This window comes from Muscardinus avellanarius, assembly GCF_963383645.1.
Source record: "Muscardinus avellanarius genome assembly, chromosome: 1".
In the NCBI taxonomy this organism is placed as follows: Eukaryota; Metazoa; Chordata; class Mammalia; order Rodentia; family Gliridae; genus Muscardinus; species Muscardinus avellanarius.
In genome coordinates, this window is record NC_137786.1 from 221,833,417 (window position 1) to 221,849,647 (window position 16,231).

General features: G+C 41.6%; 1 protein-coding gene across 1 annotated transcript in view; it reads left to right on the forward strand.

Annotated features, from left to right (window-relative positions):
• Positions 1–2,257: 2,257 nt before the first annotated feature.
• The window catches only part of LOC308259717 (uncharacterized protein), a gene marked incomplete at both ends in the record, with an annotated part of 51,779 nt that continues 37,805 nt past the window's right edge, over positions 2,258–16,231 (forward strand). The window contains one exon of the mRNA XM_080690937.1: positions 2,258–3,189. Coding sequence (XP_080547063.1) covers positions 2,258–3,189 — 932 coding nt within the window. The remainder of the gene's footprint in view (positions 3,190–16,231) is intronic.

A 16,231-nucleotide genomic window follows, 5' to 3' on the forward strand; every position in this document is an offset into this window, starting at 1 on the left:
ACTTCATGTTCAGAGAAATCTATTTACTTGTTAAATTTATGGACCTTACTTTTACCTATTGGAAAGGGTATTTTAGTTGGAATAGAAGTTATGAATTTTATTAGGTGCAATATTTACAGACTATTAAAGAAAATGTCAACATCCATTTTTGCCAATAGCTCAAATATATGGACGTTTTCTCCTTTCTGGAGTCTTAAAAAGTACAGAGATCGAAACCAGACACATTACAGTATATACTGTGTTGATTCCTAACTTACAAAAAGATTCCTCAGGTGAAATTTTATTTAAAAATTTTTAATTTTTTATGCATTGTAATTATACATCATAGTGAGGTTCTAAGTGATACAAGCACTTGGTATACTTCTCTCCACACACTCCCTCCCTTTCTCCGTACATACGAGATGGGTAGTGAGACCATCATATTTGAGCATAGAATTATTTGACCTGATTCCTTTATCAAACCTCCTTTCCCCCCTCCTCACCTCCATCCTCAAATCCCCTCCCACTATTCTACTGGTCTCTTTCCTCATTAACCTAAAGTCCCTTTTATTTCCTTTTTTCTCTCCAGCTTTCACATATGAGAGAAAATGTACAACATGAAAAAATGTACATTCCTGAGACTGGCTGATCTCATCATAATACTCTCTAATTCTCTCTATTCTCCTGAAAATGACATATATGTGTTCTTTTTATGACTGAATAAACTTCCATTGTGTGTAGATACAATATTTAATGACAAATTTCAGACAGCTATGAGGTATGGAGAAAGAAACAATGGATTTCTTTATAGTCCTGTGAGTAGTAAAGATAGTCCCTATAATTATATACAATATCAGATAATCAATCAACCCTTCAAACAGAAATGGTTCTATAGGTATTTAAAGAAGAGAGTGGCCTTTGGGGGAAGTTCATGTAATTCTATTTATAAAGGCAGGACTTTAATTAAAGTAATCTGGGGAAATAAATAATAGTAAATAATATTTTGAATTTATTTTTATTTACCGGATGATTTTCTGTGATCTTTACTTGCACAATCCCATTTAATCCTTAAAAATACCTTATATACTATATGTGGATTTTCATGGCTTGAATCATTTAATAAATTTATCTTTGCTTAGTCCATCTCTGATGAGCTCTGTAATCCTGCTTAATCAAACAAAGTTAGTGTGCCTGGTTCTTCATTTACTGTGAGTTATTCCTAGATTCCCAGGTTCACAGAAAAGTATTAGATAAGCAAATATCTCAACATTGACTTATAATTATGCTCTATGTAATAGGTATTATTTTAAGTATGTGAGTAAGATCATTACCTTTGAGTTTGTTTTCATGGTAGATTTTAGAGGGCCAAATAGGAATTCCTCCTTAAGGAATAAGAAAATAGATAATGTTAAAAATGCAAATATTCTGGATAAAGTGGCTTTCTTCATATTCAATTCAGTATATCCTCGTTCAGAAAAAAATGCCCTCACTTATATCTACCACTCAGAATCTTGAAGTCTTAGTGAGGCATGGTGGCGCACACTTGTAATCCCCGCGCTTGGGAGGCTGAGACAGGAGGATCACACAGGTTCAAAGCCAGCCTCAGCTACTTAGTGAGGCTCTCAGCAACTTAGTGAGACCCTGTTTCAGGTCTGGGAGTATAGCCCAGAGGTAGAAAAGCCCCTGGATTCCAGACCCAGTAACACACACACACACACACACACACACACACACACACACACACACAGAATCTTGAAGTTTTATTGTAGAGGGTGAAGCAAAAAGCTTTCGAAAATTAATATGGTAATCATGGAAGGAAATGCCAAATACTCATTTCCTAATGAGGCCATTTGTGTGAGGCCATGTGGAGGAAATACTATTGAGAAAGGCACCATTTTTTTTAATAAACTTCTATTTTAGTGCATCTTAACTGTATGAAATAATTGGTCCCATTGTGGCCTGTAAATAACTGCAAATAGCATACCTATATAACTTCTGTTTTTTTTTTGTGTGTGTGTGGTACTGGGGTTCCTGGAAGCCTTTCTACCTCCAGGCTATACTCCCAGACCTATTTTTATATTTTTACTTGGAAACAGGGAGGCTGGCTTCGAACCTGCACGATCCCTCCTGTCTCTACCTCCCAAGCACGAGGATTACAAGCGTGCGCCACCACGCCCAGCATATAACTTCTGTTTTTTGACATAGAGTTTGGCTTATCTCAAATTCATTGTTGGTTCTTTTGTTTGCAGGCTCTGCTACAATAGCTGCAGAACAACACATGGGAAATAAAAACAATGTGACCGAGTTTATCCTCCTGGGTCTCACCCAGAATCCCAAAGGACAGAAAGTCCTCTTTGTAGCATTCTTACTCATCTACATTGTGACGGTAATGGGTAACCTGCTCATCATAGTGACCATCATGTCCAGCCAGTCCCTGGGCTCCCCCATGTACTTTTTTCTGGCTTATTTATCATTTATAGACACTGTCTATTCTACTTCTATCGCTCCCAAAATGATTGTAGACCTGCTTTATGAGAAAAAGACCATTTCCTTCCAGGCTTGTATGACTCAAGTGTTCATAGACCATTTATTCGCTGGCGCTGAGGTCATTCTTCTGGTGGTGATGGCCTATGATCGATACGTGGCCATTTGTAAACCTCTGCATTACCTGACCATCATGAATCGGCGGGTGTGTGTTCTCATGCTGTTGGGGGCCTGGATTGGAGGCTTTCTTCACTCATTAGTTCAGTTTCTCTTTATTTACCGTCTGCCTTTCTGTGGCCCCAATGTCATAGACAACTTTGTGTGTGATATGTATCCCTTACTGAGCCTTACTTGCACCAATACCTACCTCATTGGGCTTTCCATGATAGCTAATGGAGGGGCAATTTGCACTGTCACCTTCCTAATTCTCCTAGTTTCTTATGGGGTCATCTTACATTCCCTTAAGTCTCGTGGGTTGGAAGGGAAACGCAAAGCCTTCTACACCTGTGCATCCCACATCACTGTGGTCATTTTATTTTTTATCCCCTGTATTTTTCTGTATGCCAGGCCCAATTCCACATTTCCCATTGACAAATCCATGACTGTGGTTTTAACTTTCATCACTCCCATGCTAAACCCCCTAATCTATACCCTGAGGAATGCAGAAATGAAAAATGCCATGAAGAAACTTTGGAACAGAAAAGTGGCTATAGCTGGGAGAGGGCTGCATCCCTAAGGAAGAACATGGAATTCATTTTTTTAACAGAAACAGGAGTGCTTTCACTTTCAAAAATGACAATTTTATTATCATTACTTTTCCTATTTAGCTTATTTATTCTGAAATAGTCTTGTAAACTAATCTTTAAGTGGGATATGTTATACCCTTTAGAGACCAAGAGTATTACATAGGTTTAATACCTTATATGTGTAATTGCATTAAGATTATTTGGTAGAAAAAGCATTTTTTGTTCTATTTATAGTTATTTTATGTTTTTTGAATTTTATATGTACTTTAATTGGAAAATGATTCTTTACATTTATGGGGTGTGATATGATGTTTTGATCTATGTACATATTATAAAGTTTAGGCAAGCTAATTAGCATCAACTATCTCACCAACTTATTTCTTTTATGGTGAGAATATCGAAAATTCATTTTTTGTTTATGGATTAGAATACCTTCCTACACATAAAATGTGACCCAATTGAATTTGTTATTTTTAGTCCAATAGAGTGATATTAAAATTAATATTAAAGTTGTTAACAAACTGTTACTCTAACAATAATAATACATGTCTTGGTCAAATGGATTGATTAAAGTTTTATAATACATGGTCATGGCTCAGAGTAAAATCATAAGAAATTAACTTAATTAGCTTTATACTGTGATGTAGTTAATATGTTCAAGTAGCAAATAGTTGATGTAAATTCTAACTTTTAGACAGAAATATTGTTGAACACCACTCTGTATATCTAGATTAGGTTAAAACATATATTAAAATATCTTGTGTCACAGTGGAGCTGCCAGACTTGCTGACTAAACTCTTTTGGTGCACTTATTTAATTTTAACACAAAGAATGATAAACATTTTGGGAAGAGATTGTTATATTTCACATAATGAATGCTTTTTTTTTGTGGCACTGGGAGTGGAACCCAGGGACTTTTCTACCTCTGGACTATACTCCCAGACCTACTTTATATTTTTTATTTGGAAACAGGGTCTCACTAAGTTGCTGAGAGCTTCACTAAGTAGCTGAGGGTGGCTTCGAACCTGTGCTACTTTCCTGTCTCAGCCTCTCAGGCGCAGGGATTACAAGCGTGTGCTACCACGCCCGGCTATGAATGCTTTTCTAAACCTCTAAAAACCGCATTTTCTTGCTCACTTAAGTGATAAATCAGTGATATTTTCTCTGTTATCGCTCTGTAGTACATTTTGAGATCTAATACTGTATTATAAAGTCCATTTAAAGAAAACTTTTAGCATTACATATTACCTTGTTGAAAAGTCAGCCCACAACCTTTATATACTAAAGTGAAAAATTGGTATTTATATTGTAACCTTTTTCTCAATTCATAATTGAATTTTTTGATGTACTTAGCAACATTAATGGCTCCGCTTATTCAACACATATTTAGTAAAAGCCAGCCATGTCATTTCATTAGTTTTTTTTTTTTGGTAAAAATGTACTTTAGATGTTTTAATGTTAAAGAAATCTGATAAAGAGATGAGAAACTTTGTAATTATTAGAATTAAAGAATCTGGAATCTAGTTACTGCTGCAAACAAAGTTGGAGTCAAGGACCCAAGACCTGGTACAGAGATGAGGCAGCTGGACTCAGGAAGAAAGTCTTCTACACTTGCTACTCAAAGTCCTTCCCTGTCCTGATGTTATATAGAGTTAACTTTCTCTAAAAGTTTCATTCTCCAAATTTACTTGTTTAATAATCCATGTAGAGTTTGAATTCCCCAATCCATTGTGAGATGAAAACATCTTTGCTTTCTTAACATGAAAATGCCTAAATATTACCAGCACATTTATTTTAAAAGTTCAATTTCCCACTACTCTAACATTCTACTATATTCATACAGACAAATCTATATATCAATTATTCTATTCCTAGTTTTCTATTTTGTTCAATTAGTCTATTTGTGAGTCAATACCATAGTCCTTAAACTGCTGTACAGTTTTACATACTGTTGTCGTGTAACTAACCACCCCAACATTTAGTGGCCTACATCAGCAATCAACTTATTATTATATCAGGTTGTTTCTATGTGTCACAAATCTGTGATCAGCTCAGCTGGATACTCCTGGCCCAAGCTATCTCCTGAGGTTTGATCAGAAACTGGCTAGAGATAGAGTCATTTAAAAGTTCCTTCACTCACGTGTATGATATGTCTTGAACAATGAGGCTTAAAGCACCTGTTACTCTTTGGGTATCTTGCCTTATTTCTATGTTCTATTTCTATATGCTCTCTCAAGCATGGAAAAGAGAATGTTAATTTCTAGGGTGCTGGAACTTTTTATTTTTTTATTTATTTTATTTTAATTTTAATTCTTTGCGGGTCTGGGGATGGAACCCAGGGGCATTTGACCTCCGAGCTACACCCCCTGCCCTATTTTTTTATTCTTTATTTTTAAACCGGGTCTCACTGAGTTGCAGAGGGCCTCACTAAGTAGCTGAGGCTGTCTGCGAACTGTGATCCTCCAGGTCTCAGCCTCCCGAATTCTGGGATTACAAGCGTGCGCCACCACACCCGGCTTGGAACTTTTTATATGGTGGCTCAAAGCTCTAAAATGCATGTGTGCCAAGAGAGTGAGCCAAGCAAAGGCTATATTGTTTTTTCTGACCTAACCTTAGAAGTTCTATGGAGTCATTTCTGCCATCGTATGGCAGTCATTAAGTTCCCCCAGTACCCAATCTTATAGATGATGCCTCTGGATGAGGAAATAACAATGTGCTAAAAGAGCACAACGGGACATAACACTGTGCAAGAACAGTCGGCCACTGTCTGAACTCTGGTCACGGTAACACACGCCCTCTCATAAGGATAGTGTCCAGCCCTCATCTACTTATGACAGCAGGCTCAGATTCAAGGTCTAGGATTTTATCATCTAAGTCAATTCTTTTTTTTTAATTTAGTTTTTATTTTTTATAAGTGGAACATATTGACAGTGGTGTACATTTACACTGTGCTTCATGCCCTTCCCCCTCCCTTTCCCTCCCCCCCAATAGAGAGTGTCCAGGTTAATTATGCTGTATTTATGCTATTACACATATTCATATGTAGCTCCTCCATTGAACAACCTCAGCTTTCTTCCTCTCCTATCCTTCTGTTCAAGCTTTGCTGAGATTTCCCCTCCATCATCTGGGAATCCCTCTGGTATTACCACTACTCCCTAGCTTGAACATATTAGAGAAAACATATGTCCCTTCTCTTTCTGTGCTTCACTAATCTCACTTAACATCTAAGTCAATTCTAGATATGGATGAGGCTCCTGCAATGCGATGCCTTGCATACAATCCCTAGAGTATCATTCCGGTAAAGCTGAAGACTTGTGAACCTGAAGACAAGTTAACTTCCACTTCATTTCCCTCATCACTGCTGTACAACAGTGTAAGAGACATGGAGTAGCTCCTACAGATACTTAGGTTCCAAAAGGAGAAAAAACAGAGTGTATATTATAGGGACTGTTTAATGGTAGGTTTGAAACCCTTGTAGGTATATTTGTTTTAGTACTTGATTATTGCCAGTCCTCCTTCTAGAAGTGGTTTTCATTGACTTGTTTTTCGGCTAATGGACTTTTGAGTCTGACTTCTAGCTCTCCATCACTCCCCATAAGCCATAGGATGTGTTTGTAGGTTAATAGTTTTCTCAGCCTGCTTCTAATCATAGAAATTTGGAGGTCCAAAGTCCTGCTTGTATTTCATTTTAATTCTTTTTTGTCTAAGCTGACATAAATTTGTACATTTTTGTGAATTTCCTACAAATATTTTTATTTCTACAAATATTATCTTCTACAAATAATATATTATTGTTCAATTAGATAAAAGACATGCACAAATATTATTGAGATATATTTTTCTTTTAATAGGATTTTATCTGGAGGTTGTAAAATAACATCTCAAAGATTCTTGCAAGTTTTATTTATAGCAAGAATCTGTCATACATGCCCCGAATAACCTTAAAGTCTTAAAGTTGTTTGCAAAGACCATCTTAAATATTTCTGTAATATTTTGTACTAGGACTTGTTCCCAGGGGCATTCTACCTTTGAGATAAATTTCCAGCACTTTTTCTAGTTTTAATTTTGAACAAGGTTTTGCTAAGTTGCTGATGGTCTCACCAAGTTACTGAGGCTGGCCTTGAACCTGTGATCTTCCTGTCTCAGCCTTCCAAGTACTAGGATTACAGGTGTGTTCTACCAAGATCACCTATTCTGTGATTTTTAACAAAGGGTTTTACAGTTATACCTTTGTTTTCATCTTACAGCATCTATTCTCACAGATCTCTGAATTTGATATCTTCAGGAATCAATGTGTTTCTTAATTTTAATCACGGTTTATTATTTGGGGAAGCCACAAATAAGAATATTTATTATTTTTAAATAAAAGAAATCATGGTTCCTTAATATTTTGTAATTTTTTTCTTTAGCATGCCTCACTTTTTTCTGAGTTTTACTAGAGGCAGTTAGAAGCTGCAGACGCCTTCAACCCTCTCCTGAAGAACCTCCTTAGACGATCCAGTTTGTCGGGTCTATTTTCTGTTTTCCACACTTCTGCAGGCAACAGTAAAAACATGACCCAGCGTTCCCCCAGGTGAGCAGGCTCATCTCTCCTGCAGCCTCAGCAGCATTTTCCTCACTGTCCCTTGCGCCTTCGCTGGCTTAGTCACAGTGAAGACAACCATAATAGGAACATCAAGTTTTAAGCTACTGAGTTTAAAGTGGTTTCTTACTTGATATTGTTGTAATACAACCTGATATGTTAAAATAAAACAATATTGTGAATTAAATCACTTTTATAATTTTTTAAAATAGGCTTTTATTGGTGCATTGCCATTGTATATCATAATGAGGTCCAGAGTGGTAGAAACATACACGCACACAGCACTTGGGCTGTTTCCTCCAGATTTCACCCCACTTCCTCCTTGTATAGTTCTTGAGATTAATGTTGATAATTTGATTTATGTACATGGCATTATTTGAACTGTGTCCATCATCAGATCTTATCCTCTTCACCCTGTTTCTTAATCTCTTTCTACTATTTTACTGGATTCTCTCCTTGAATATCTAAAGTCTCTTTTGTTTCCTAATTTCTTTTTTTTATTTTATTTTTTTATTAATTTATTTTTTAAATTGGTGCATTGTAGTCATATATCAATCATATTGGAGTACAAGACTTGAGAGGATATACAAGCACACATCATCCAATTAGCCCTCCTCCAGCCCCCATCCCATTCCCTCCCCCTCCTCCTCCCCCTTCCTCCATCCCACGCTTCTTTGGTGATTTACTTTGATACATTTGTTCATGTACCTCCTGTGTTTTAAAGAGGCTCCGTCCTCCAGTATTACATACCCTCTGATTGGTCACATTAGTTGCTTCACTATAGGGCCCTTTCTATAGCTCAACCTCTTCCTGTTGCCCTTTTCCTCCTAGTTATTGCTGATTAAGAGAAGCGTCTGATTTATATTTTCTGCGATATTTCTCTGTGCATGCTGCGTTGCAAGTACCGATCCCACTCTTGATGGTCCCAGTAGTGGCCTGGCTACTCAGTGGACTGATCCAGACCTCGCTGGCTCAAGCAGCGGCCTTGCCTCATGGGAGGCCCCAGTTCTGGTCTCGCTGGACACTGCACCGGTCTAACCGCTAAGCTGGCTTTGGTCCAGGCCTTGGAGGCCGCAGGAGTGAACTTGCCTCACGCCAGGCTTCGATGCAGGCCTCACTGGCCCCAGCACCGGCCTAACCCCTCGGCAGGCTCTTATCCTGGCCTCGGAGACCCCAGTACCGGCCTTGCCTCAAGGCAGGCTCCAATCCCGGCCTCGGAGACCTCAGCACCGGCCTTGCCTCATGGCAGGCTCCAGTGCCGACCTCGGAGGCCCCAGTACCGGCCTTGCCTCATGGCAGGCTCCAGTGCCGGCCTCGCTGGCCCCAGCACCGGCCTAACCCCTCGGCTGGCTCCGATACTGGCCTCGGAGGTCCCAGCACCGGCCATGCCTCACGGCAGGCTGCGATGCCGGCCTCACTGGCTCCAGCACCGGCCTAACCCCTCAGCAGGCTCTTATCCTGGCCTCGGAGGCCCCAGTATCGGCCTTGCCTCGTGGCAGGCTACGATGCCGGCCATGCTGGCCCCAGCACTGGCCTAACCACTCGGCAGACTCTTATCCTGGCCTCGGAGGCCCCAGTACCGGCCTTGCCTCAAAGCAGGCTCCAATCCCGGCCTCGGAGGCCTTAGCACCGGCCTTGCCTCACGGCAGGCTCCAATGCCGGCCTCGCTGGCCCCATCATCGGCCTCACCCCTCGGCAGGCTCCAATCCCAGCCTTGGAGGCCCCAGTACCGGCCTTGCCTCATGGCAGGCTCCAGTGCTGGCCTCGCTGGCCCCAGCATCAGCCTAACCCCTCGGCCGGCTCTGATACTGGCCTCGGAAGTCCCAGCACCAGCCATGCCTCATGGCAGGCTGCGACGCTGGCCTCACTGGCTCCAGCACCGGTCTAACCCCTCAGCAGGCTCTTATCCTGGCCTAGGAGGCCCCAGTACCGTCCTTGCTTCACGGCAGGCTCCGATGCCAGCCTCGTTGGCCCCAGCACCGGCCTAACCCCTCGGCAGGCTCTTATCCTGGCCTTGGAAGCCCCAGTACCGGCCTTGCCTCAAGGCAGGCTCCGATGCTGGCCTCACTGGCCCCAGAACCAGCCTAACCCCTTGGCAGGCTCTTATCCTGGCCTCGAGGCCCCAGTACCGGCCTTGCATCAAGGCAGGCTCCGATGCCGGCCTCACTGGCCCCAGCACCGGCTTAACCCCTTGGCAGGCTCTGATCCTGGCCTCGGAGGCCCCAGCACTGGTCATGCCTCACGGCAGGCTCCGATGCCGGCCTCGCTGGCCCCAGCACTGGCCTAACCCCTTGGCAGGCTCTGATCCCGGCCTTGGAGGCCCCAGCACTGGTCATACCTCACGGCAGGCTCCGATGCCGGCCTCGCTGGCCCCAGCACCGGCCTAACCCCTCGGCAGGCTCTTATCCTGGCCTCGGGGCCCCAGCACCGGCCATGTCTCACGGCAGGCTCCGATACCGGCCTCGCTGGCCCCAGCACTGGCCTAACCCCTCGGCAGGCTCTTATCCCGGCCTCGGATGCCCCAGTACCGGCCTTGCCTCAAGGCAGGCTGATGCCGGCTTCGGAGGTCCCAGCACCGGCCTAACCCCTCAGCAGGCTCTTATCCTGGCCTCGGAGGCCCCAGTACTGGCCTTGCCTCATGGCAGGCTCCGATGCCGGCCTCGCTGGCCCGAGCACCGGCCTTGAGGCAGGCTCTTATCCCGGCCTCGGAGGCCCCAGCACCAGCCTTGCCTCATGGCAGGCTCCGATGCCGGCCACGCTGGCCCCAGCACCGGCCTAACCCCTCGGCAGGCTCTTATCCTGGCCTCGGAGGCCCCAGTACCTGCCTTGCCTCAAGGTAGGCTCCGATCCCGGCCTCGGAAGCCTCAGCACCACCCTCGGCAGGTTCCAATCCTGGCCACAGAGGCCTCAGTAGTGGTCTTGCCTCACAGCAAGCTCCGATGTCGGCCACTGGCCCCGGCGCCCGCCTAACCCCTCAGCAGGTTCCGATCACTGTCTCTGTGGTTATTATTTCAAAGGTTCCAGGTGTAATGTATCAGATCTCTGCCTCCCCTGAGTATTGGCCACTGGCATTGCCACTGCCTCCACCGTTTCAAATTCTTCCCAGGCTCTTTTCCACTCTGAATGTTGTCCAGTGTTCCTAAGCATGCGTGATGGTAGCATTCAATATTTGGTGTAATTTCTCCAAAAAATAAAGTTGGTAAGATCCGGTTTCTGCTTCTCCTGAATACAAGTCTCCACCACCATCGTGGAGAACTCTTTCATCACCGCATTTCTCCTTGGTCTCCGCTAAACTCTCTCCTTACAGGTGATGTCTGAGATTCTTAACAATATAGAGAAATAGCAGTCCTCTTTCACGGCGAATTTTTCCATAAGTTCCAGTGCATTTAGATAAGTTTTGTCTGCATCTCCAGTGTCCTGGCATCCATAACGGCTTTCTTACCTCCTCTCCGATATTTTTCTTTATCTTTTTCTGTTCTGGGCCCGGTTTCTCCAGGGGTCTGGCGTGCTACTCGCAGTTCGGTCGGGGCCCAGAGTCCTGCGACCCGGGCCCCATCTGGCGTGCCCCGCGCGACCCCTGCCCAGAACCCAGTGTCTTACTGGGCCTGGTTTCTCCAGGGGTCTGGCGTGCTACTCGCAGTTCGGCCTGGGGCCCAGAGTCCCGCGACCCGGGCCCCATCTGGCGTGCCCCGCGCTCGACCCCTGCCCAGAACCCAGCGTCTTACTGGGCCCGGTTTCTCCAGGGGTCTGGCGTGCTACGCGCAGTTCGGCTCAGGCCCAGAGTCCCGCCTTGTTTCCTAATTTCTAACTTCTACATATCAGAGAAAACATACCATTCTTCACTTTCTGAGCCTGGCCAATCTCACTGAGCCTCATGTTCTTTACTTCCATTTATTTTTATAACTTCTTTACAATGCCTTATGTTTTATTTCTTTTTCTTTTTCCATAGTGTAGATAAGGATCTTTGCAGCTATTAAGGAGTAAAGTGAAGTCTTGTGTTTTTTTTTTTTTGTGTGTGTGTGTGTGGGTCTGAGGATGCAACCCAGGGGCATTTGACCTCCGAGCTACACCCCCTGCCCTATTTTTTATTCTTTATTTTGAAACCGGGTCTCACTGAGTTGCAGAGGGCCTCACTAAGTAGCTGAGGCTGTCCTTGAACCGCGATCCTCCGGTCTCAGACTCCCGAATGCTGGGATTAAAAGTGTGCGCCACCACACCCGGCTAAGTTTGTGTTTTTTAAAGGATGTGTTGTATGTCTTTGGAACTGGCAAAAGCAAAGATAGTTTTCTGGTCTTCTAGGTAGTTTTCTCATTATAGGAAAGGAAATGGCAAGTTCTTCATGAATTGTTCTTGAAAGTTAGCTTTCAACTTGATTATTCAGTTTTATCGAAGATTAAGTAAGTCATTGAATAACTTTCAGTAAATCCTTTTCTTCTTGTCCTTGGTAGAGTGTCTTCTGCAGTTTATTGTTAATTAATTTTGGAATCAATGCTGGTGAAAGCCACAGATTCTTGAAAATAAAGATGTCTGAAATTTTTTTGGGGGTGATACTGGGGTTCCTAGAAACACTTCTACCTCTGGGTTACACTCCCAGACCTATTTTATACTTTTTTATTTGGAAACAGGGTCTCTTCAGCCAGCGCGGCTGGCTTTGAACCTGCACAATCCTCCTGTCTCCGCCTCCCAAGTGCGGGGATTACAAGCTTATGCCACCATGCCTGGCAGATGTCTGGATTTTAAAAAGAAAATTAAGGTGGAGATGATCAGTTAGGTTTTAAAATAGTGTTTTAATCCAGTCATGGTGGTGGCAAACACTTGTAATTCCAGTACTTGGGAGACTGAGACAGGAGGATCACAGATCTATGGCCAGCTTTGGCTACTTAATTAGGCTCTCTGCAACTTAATGAGAACCTGTTTAAAAATAAAGAATAGCAAATAGGACTAGTCATGTATTTTGGAGGTAGACTATTCCAGGTCCCATCCCTGGAACAATACAATAAAATAAAAAATAAAATAGTGTTTTAACATATGGTACAACTATAATGACTAGGAGTTCATTGTTATTGGTAGTAGTGTGTTGATCCTTGAGGCAAATATGAAGACTAAAAAGCAATGCAATTTTTTAAAAACCTTAATGATGTTTTGAGGACTTAAGGAAATAAAATGACAATCTCAAGTTTTAAAATTTCAAACTAGGGACAGAGGGCAGGGAGTTTCTTTATTTTCAAAGAATATCTTATTTCTTAGTGTCAGGATTGTAATACAAATCTGTACTTTAGTGAATTACAATGTAAGTTATATTCAGAGCTGACTAGAGTTCTAGATTGAAATAGTGGCTGTAGATGAGGAAGGAGAAAGACCCCTTGCATTTGAATGGAAACTTGGTGTTTGTTTGAGTTTCTTTTATTTTTGTTTCTAAGTGGCATTTTATTATGTTTTTATTTTTTTTTAATGTGGAACATATTGAAAATGGCATACATTCAGACTGTGCTTGGTGCCCCTCCCTTCCCCTTCTTCTCCTTTCAACAATCGGTGCCCAGGTTAACCATGCTATATTCATACTTTTACATGAATTTGGATATAGCTTCTCCATTAATCAACCTCAGCCTTCTTCCTCTCCTATCCTTCCATTCTAGCTTTGCTGAGGTTTTACCTCCATTATCTGGAGTCAATCAGAGTGGCAAGCATAAAGAAATCAAGTAACAACAAATGCTGGTGAGGATGTGGGGAAAGAGGAACACTTTTACACTATTGGTGGGAGTGCAAACTAGTTCAGCCACTATGGAGATCAGTGTGGAGATTCCTTAGAAAATTGGGAATAGATCCACAATATGATCCTGCTATACCACTCCTGGGTATCTTTCAAAGAGGTTGAAATCAGAGAACTACAGTAACATATGCATACCTATGTTCATAGCAGCACAATTTGTAATAGCCAAAATATGGAACCAACCTAGGTTTCCATCAATGATGAATGGATTGTAATATTATGGGAAATACACACAATGGAATTCTACTTAGCAATAAAGAAGAACAAAATCATGTCATTAGCAATAAAATGGAAAGACCTGGGGAACATTATGTTAAGTGAGAACAGCCAAGCACAGAAAAGGAAGGACATATGTTTTTTCTAATATGTTTGAGTTTCTAAATTCCATAGGACTAAGCTTTAACAACAAAAGTAGTTTTTCCTTTGGTCATTATAAAGGTTGTTTTGACTTACTTAATAAAAAATATTATAAGCCAGGTGTGGTGGTGCACACTGGGACAGGAGGATTGGGGTTCACGGTCAGACTCGGTTTCTTAGTGAGGCCCTTTGCAACTCAGTGAGAAATAAAGAATAAAAGTATTCTTTATTTCTCTTTCAAAATAAAGAATAAAAAACCAGGCTGGGGGTGTATCTCGGAGGTAGAATGCCCCTGAGTTCCACATTCAGTAGTGCAAAAAAATATTTAGAAATGATTCTATTTAACTGATTGAATTGAAACTTCAACTCAATAGTAGTCTATGTTAAATAGTGTTAAGATTCTAGAAAAAATTTAAAAATCAACTATTTTGGGGTTCATAATTAATCATGTATAATTCTCTCATCCTAACTATGTCCACTCTGAAAGTCCGAAGGGCATGCCTTTTTGTCAAGAATTTAAAAATACGTTGGTGAGCATATGAATATCATTGCTGTAAATTATTTTAGTGCTAATGTTTTGATGGTGAAGAATGAAAGTATGAAATTTTAATTGAAATCCTCTCCTCCAATCATGCATGATTTTAATTGGGATTACAGAATCTTGGACTGTTTATAGGCAACACTGTAAAACGTAAACACTGAAGATCAAGTATGAATGCCACAATAGCAGTGCTAGAATTTATTCTGAATTGTAAAGTCCAAAGAAAACTTTGCTGATAATAATTGGTTATAATGTGTCTGATGTTCTACGATATCTGGATGGTATATTGATTGTCCTGTTCTGTGTTTTGCCCCCTTCATATTCTTATGAAAACCCTAACTTCCAATGAGACTTATTTGAAGACTGGGTCATTAGAAGGGAATGAGGATGAAATGGAGTCATAAGGGTGGGAATGTAATCAGTTAGGACCGGTGTCCTTATAGTAAAAGGAATCACTGCACTCACTCCATGCACACAGAGGAAGCATATGACACACAGCAAGAAGATGGCCCATCTACAGGCCAGGAGGTGACCCCTCACCAGTAGCCAGTTGTGCAAGCACTTTCACTGTTTGCTTCCAGTCTCCAGAACTGTGGGAATATAAATTTCTGTTGTCTAAGCCACTTAGTGTACTGAGTGTTAGGGGGCATCAGTCATGGGTGCCAAGACACCAGATTCAAGGTTCTTGATGTCCAATTTGGGAATATTCTCAGTTTCTTTGAATGGAAAATTAGAATCATGAATTAGATAGTATAAAAAAACCCATTTAAGCCTCAGTGTCCAATGGTGTATCATTTGCTAACTTATTCATAAATAAAATTCTGATCTCTGTATACTTGAATTCTTAGAACACTCTTTATAATATAATATGAAATCTAGGAGTATTATTTTAAGATTAAGCACGGAGCTTCGTCTTGAAGATGAGGCATGAAGACCCGTGCTTGCAAACACAGTACTTAGGAGCCTGAGGCAGGATGATTACAGGTTTGAGGACAGCCTCAAAAAGTAGTGAGGTTTCCATCAATCTACTGATACCTTGTTCCAAAATAAAAATAAAATAAGGCTAGGGATGCAGCTTGGAGGTAGAATACCCCTGGGTTCAGTCCTTAGTAACCTCCTCCCCACCACACACAAATATACGTGCATACATAATAAAATATGTTGCAACAATTTCCAGGGATTTTTGGAGAGGTCTTAAATGAGGCAGATGGCATAGTACAAATAAATTAGTGAGAATCAGATGGAGGACCTATGACTCCCGAGTTACAGCATCCTGTGTAAGAGAAAGAAACCATACTAAGCCTTAGCTTTTCTAGCTGTAAGTTGGAAATAATGTGATTATATGGGCATTGTGAAAGTGACTTAAAGTAAAGCACAATCAGTGTATGTGTTCTTTTGACTGTGAATTGAGGGCAAATTAGCACTATGTTATTGGCAAAATAAATAAATAAATGAATACTTAGTAAAACTGACAAGCTGGTAATTTAAAGTTCTCCTGAGAGTAGAAATGAGAAATTCTCAAAGAATCTGAGAAGTCGACGTGGGTTAAATCCCCAAGCGTATTTTAAATACATTTTTTATACCTCCGTGCATTAGGATGAGAAGCAGTCTCCTTAGAGCTTTTGTTGAAGGGCAGTGCTACAGAAGGATAACGCTCTTTAGGTAAGTTGCTAAATGGGTGGTACTGTGGAGCCAAGTCCGATGACAGGCTTGAATTATATACTTTCAGATCTGCTCTTTACTATGTTCTGGATTACAAGGTTTAACTTCTC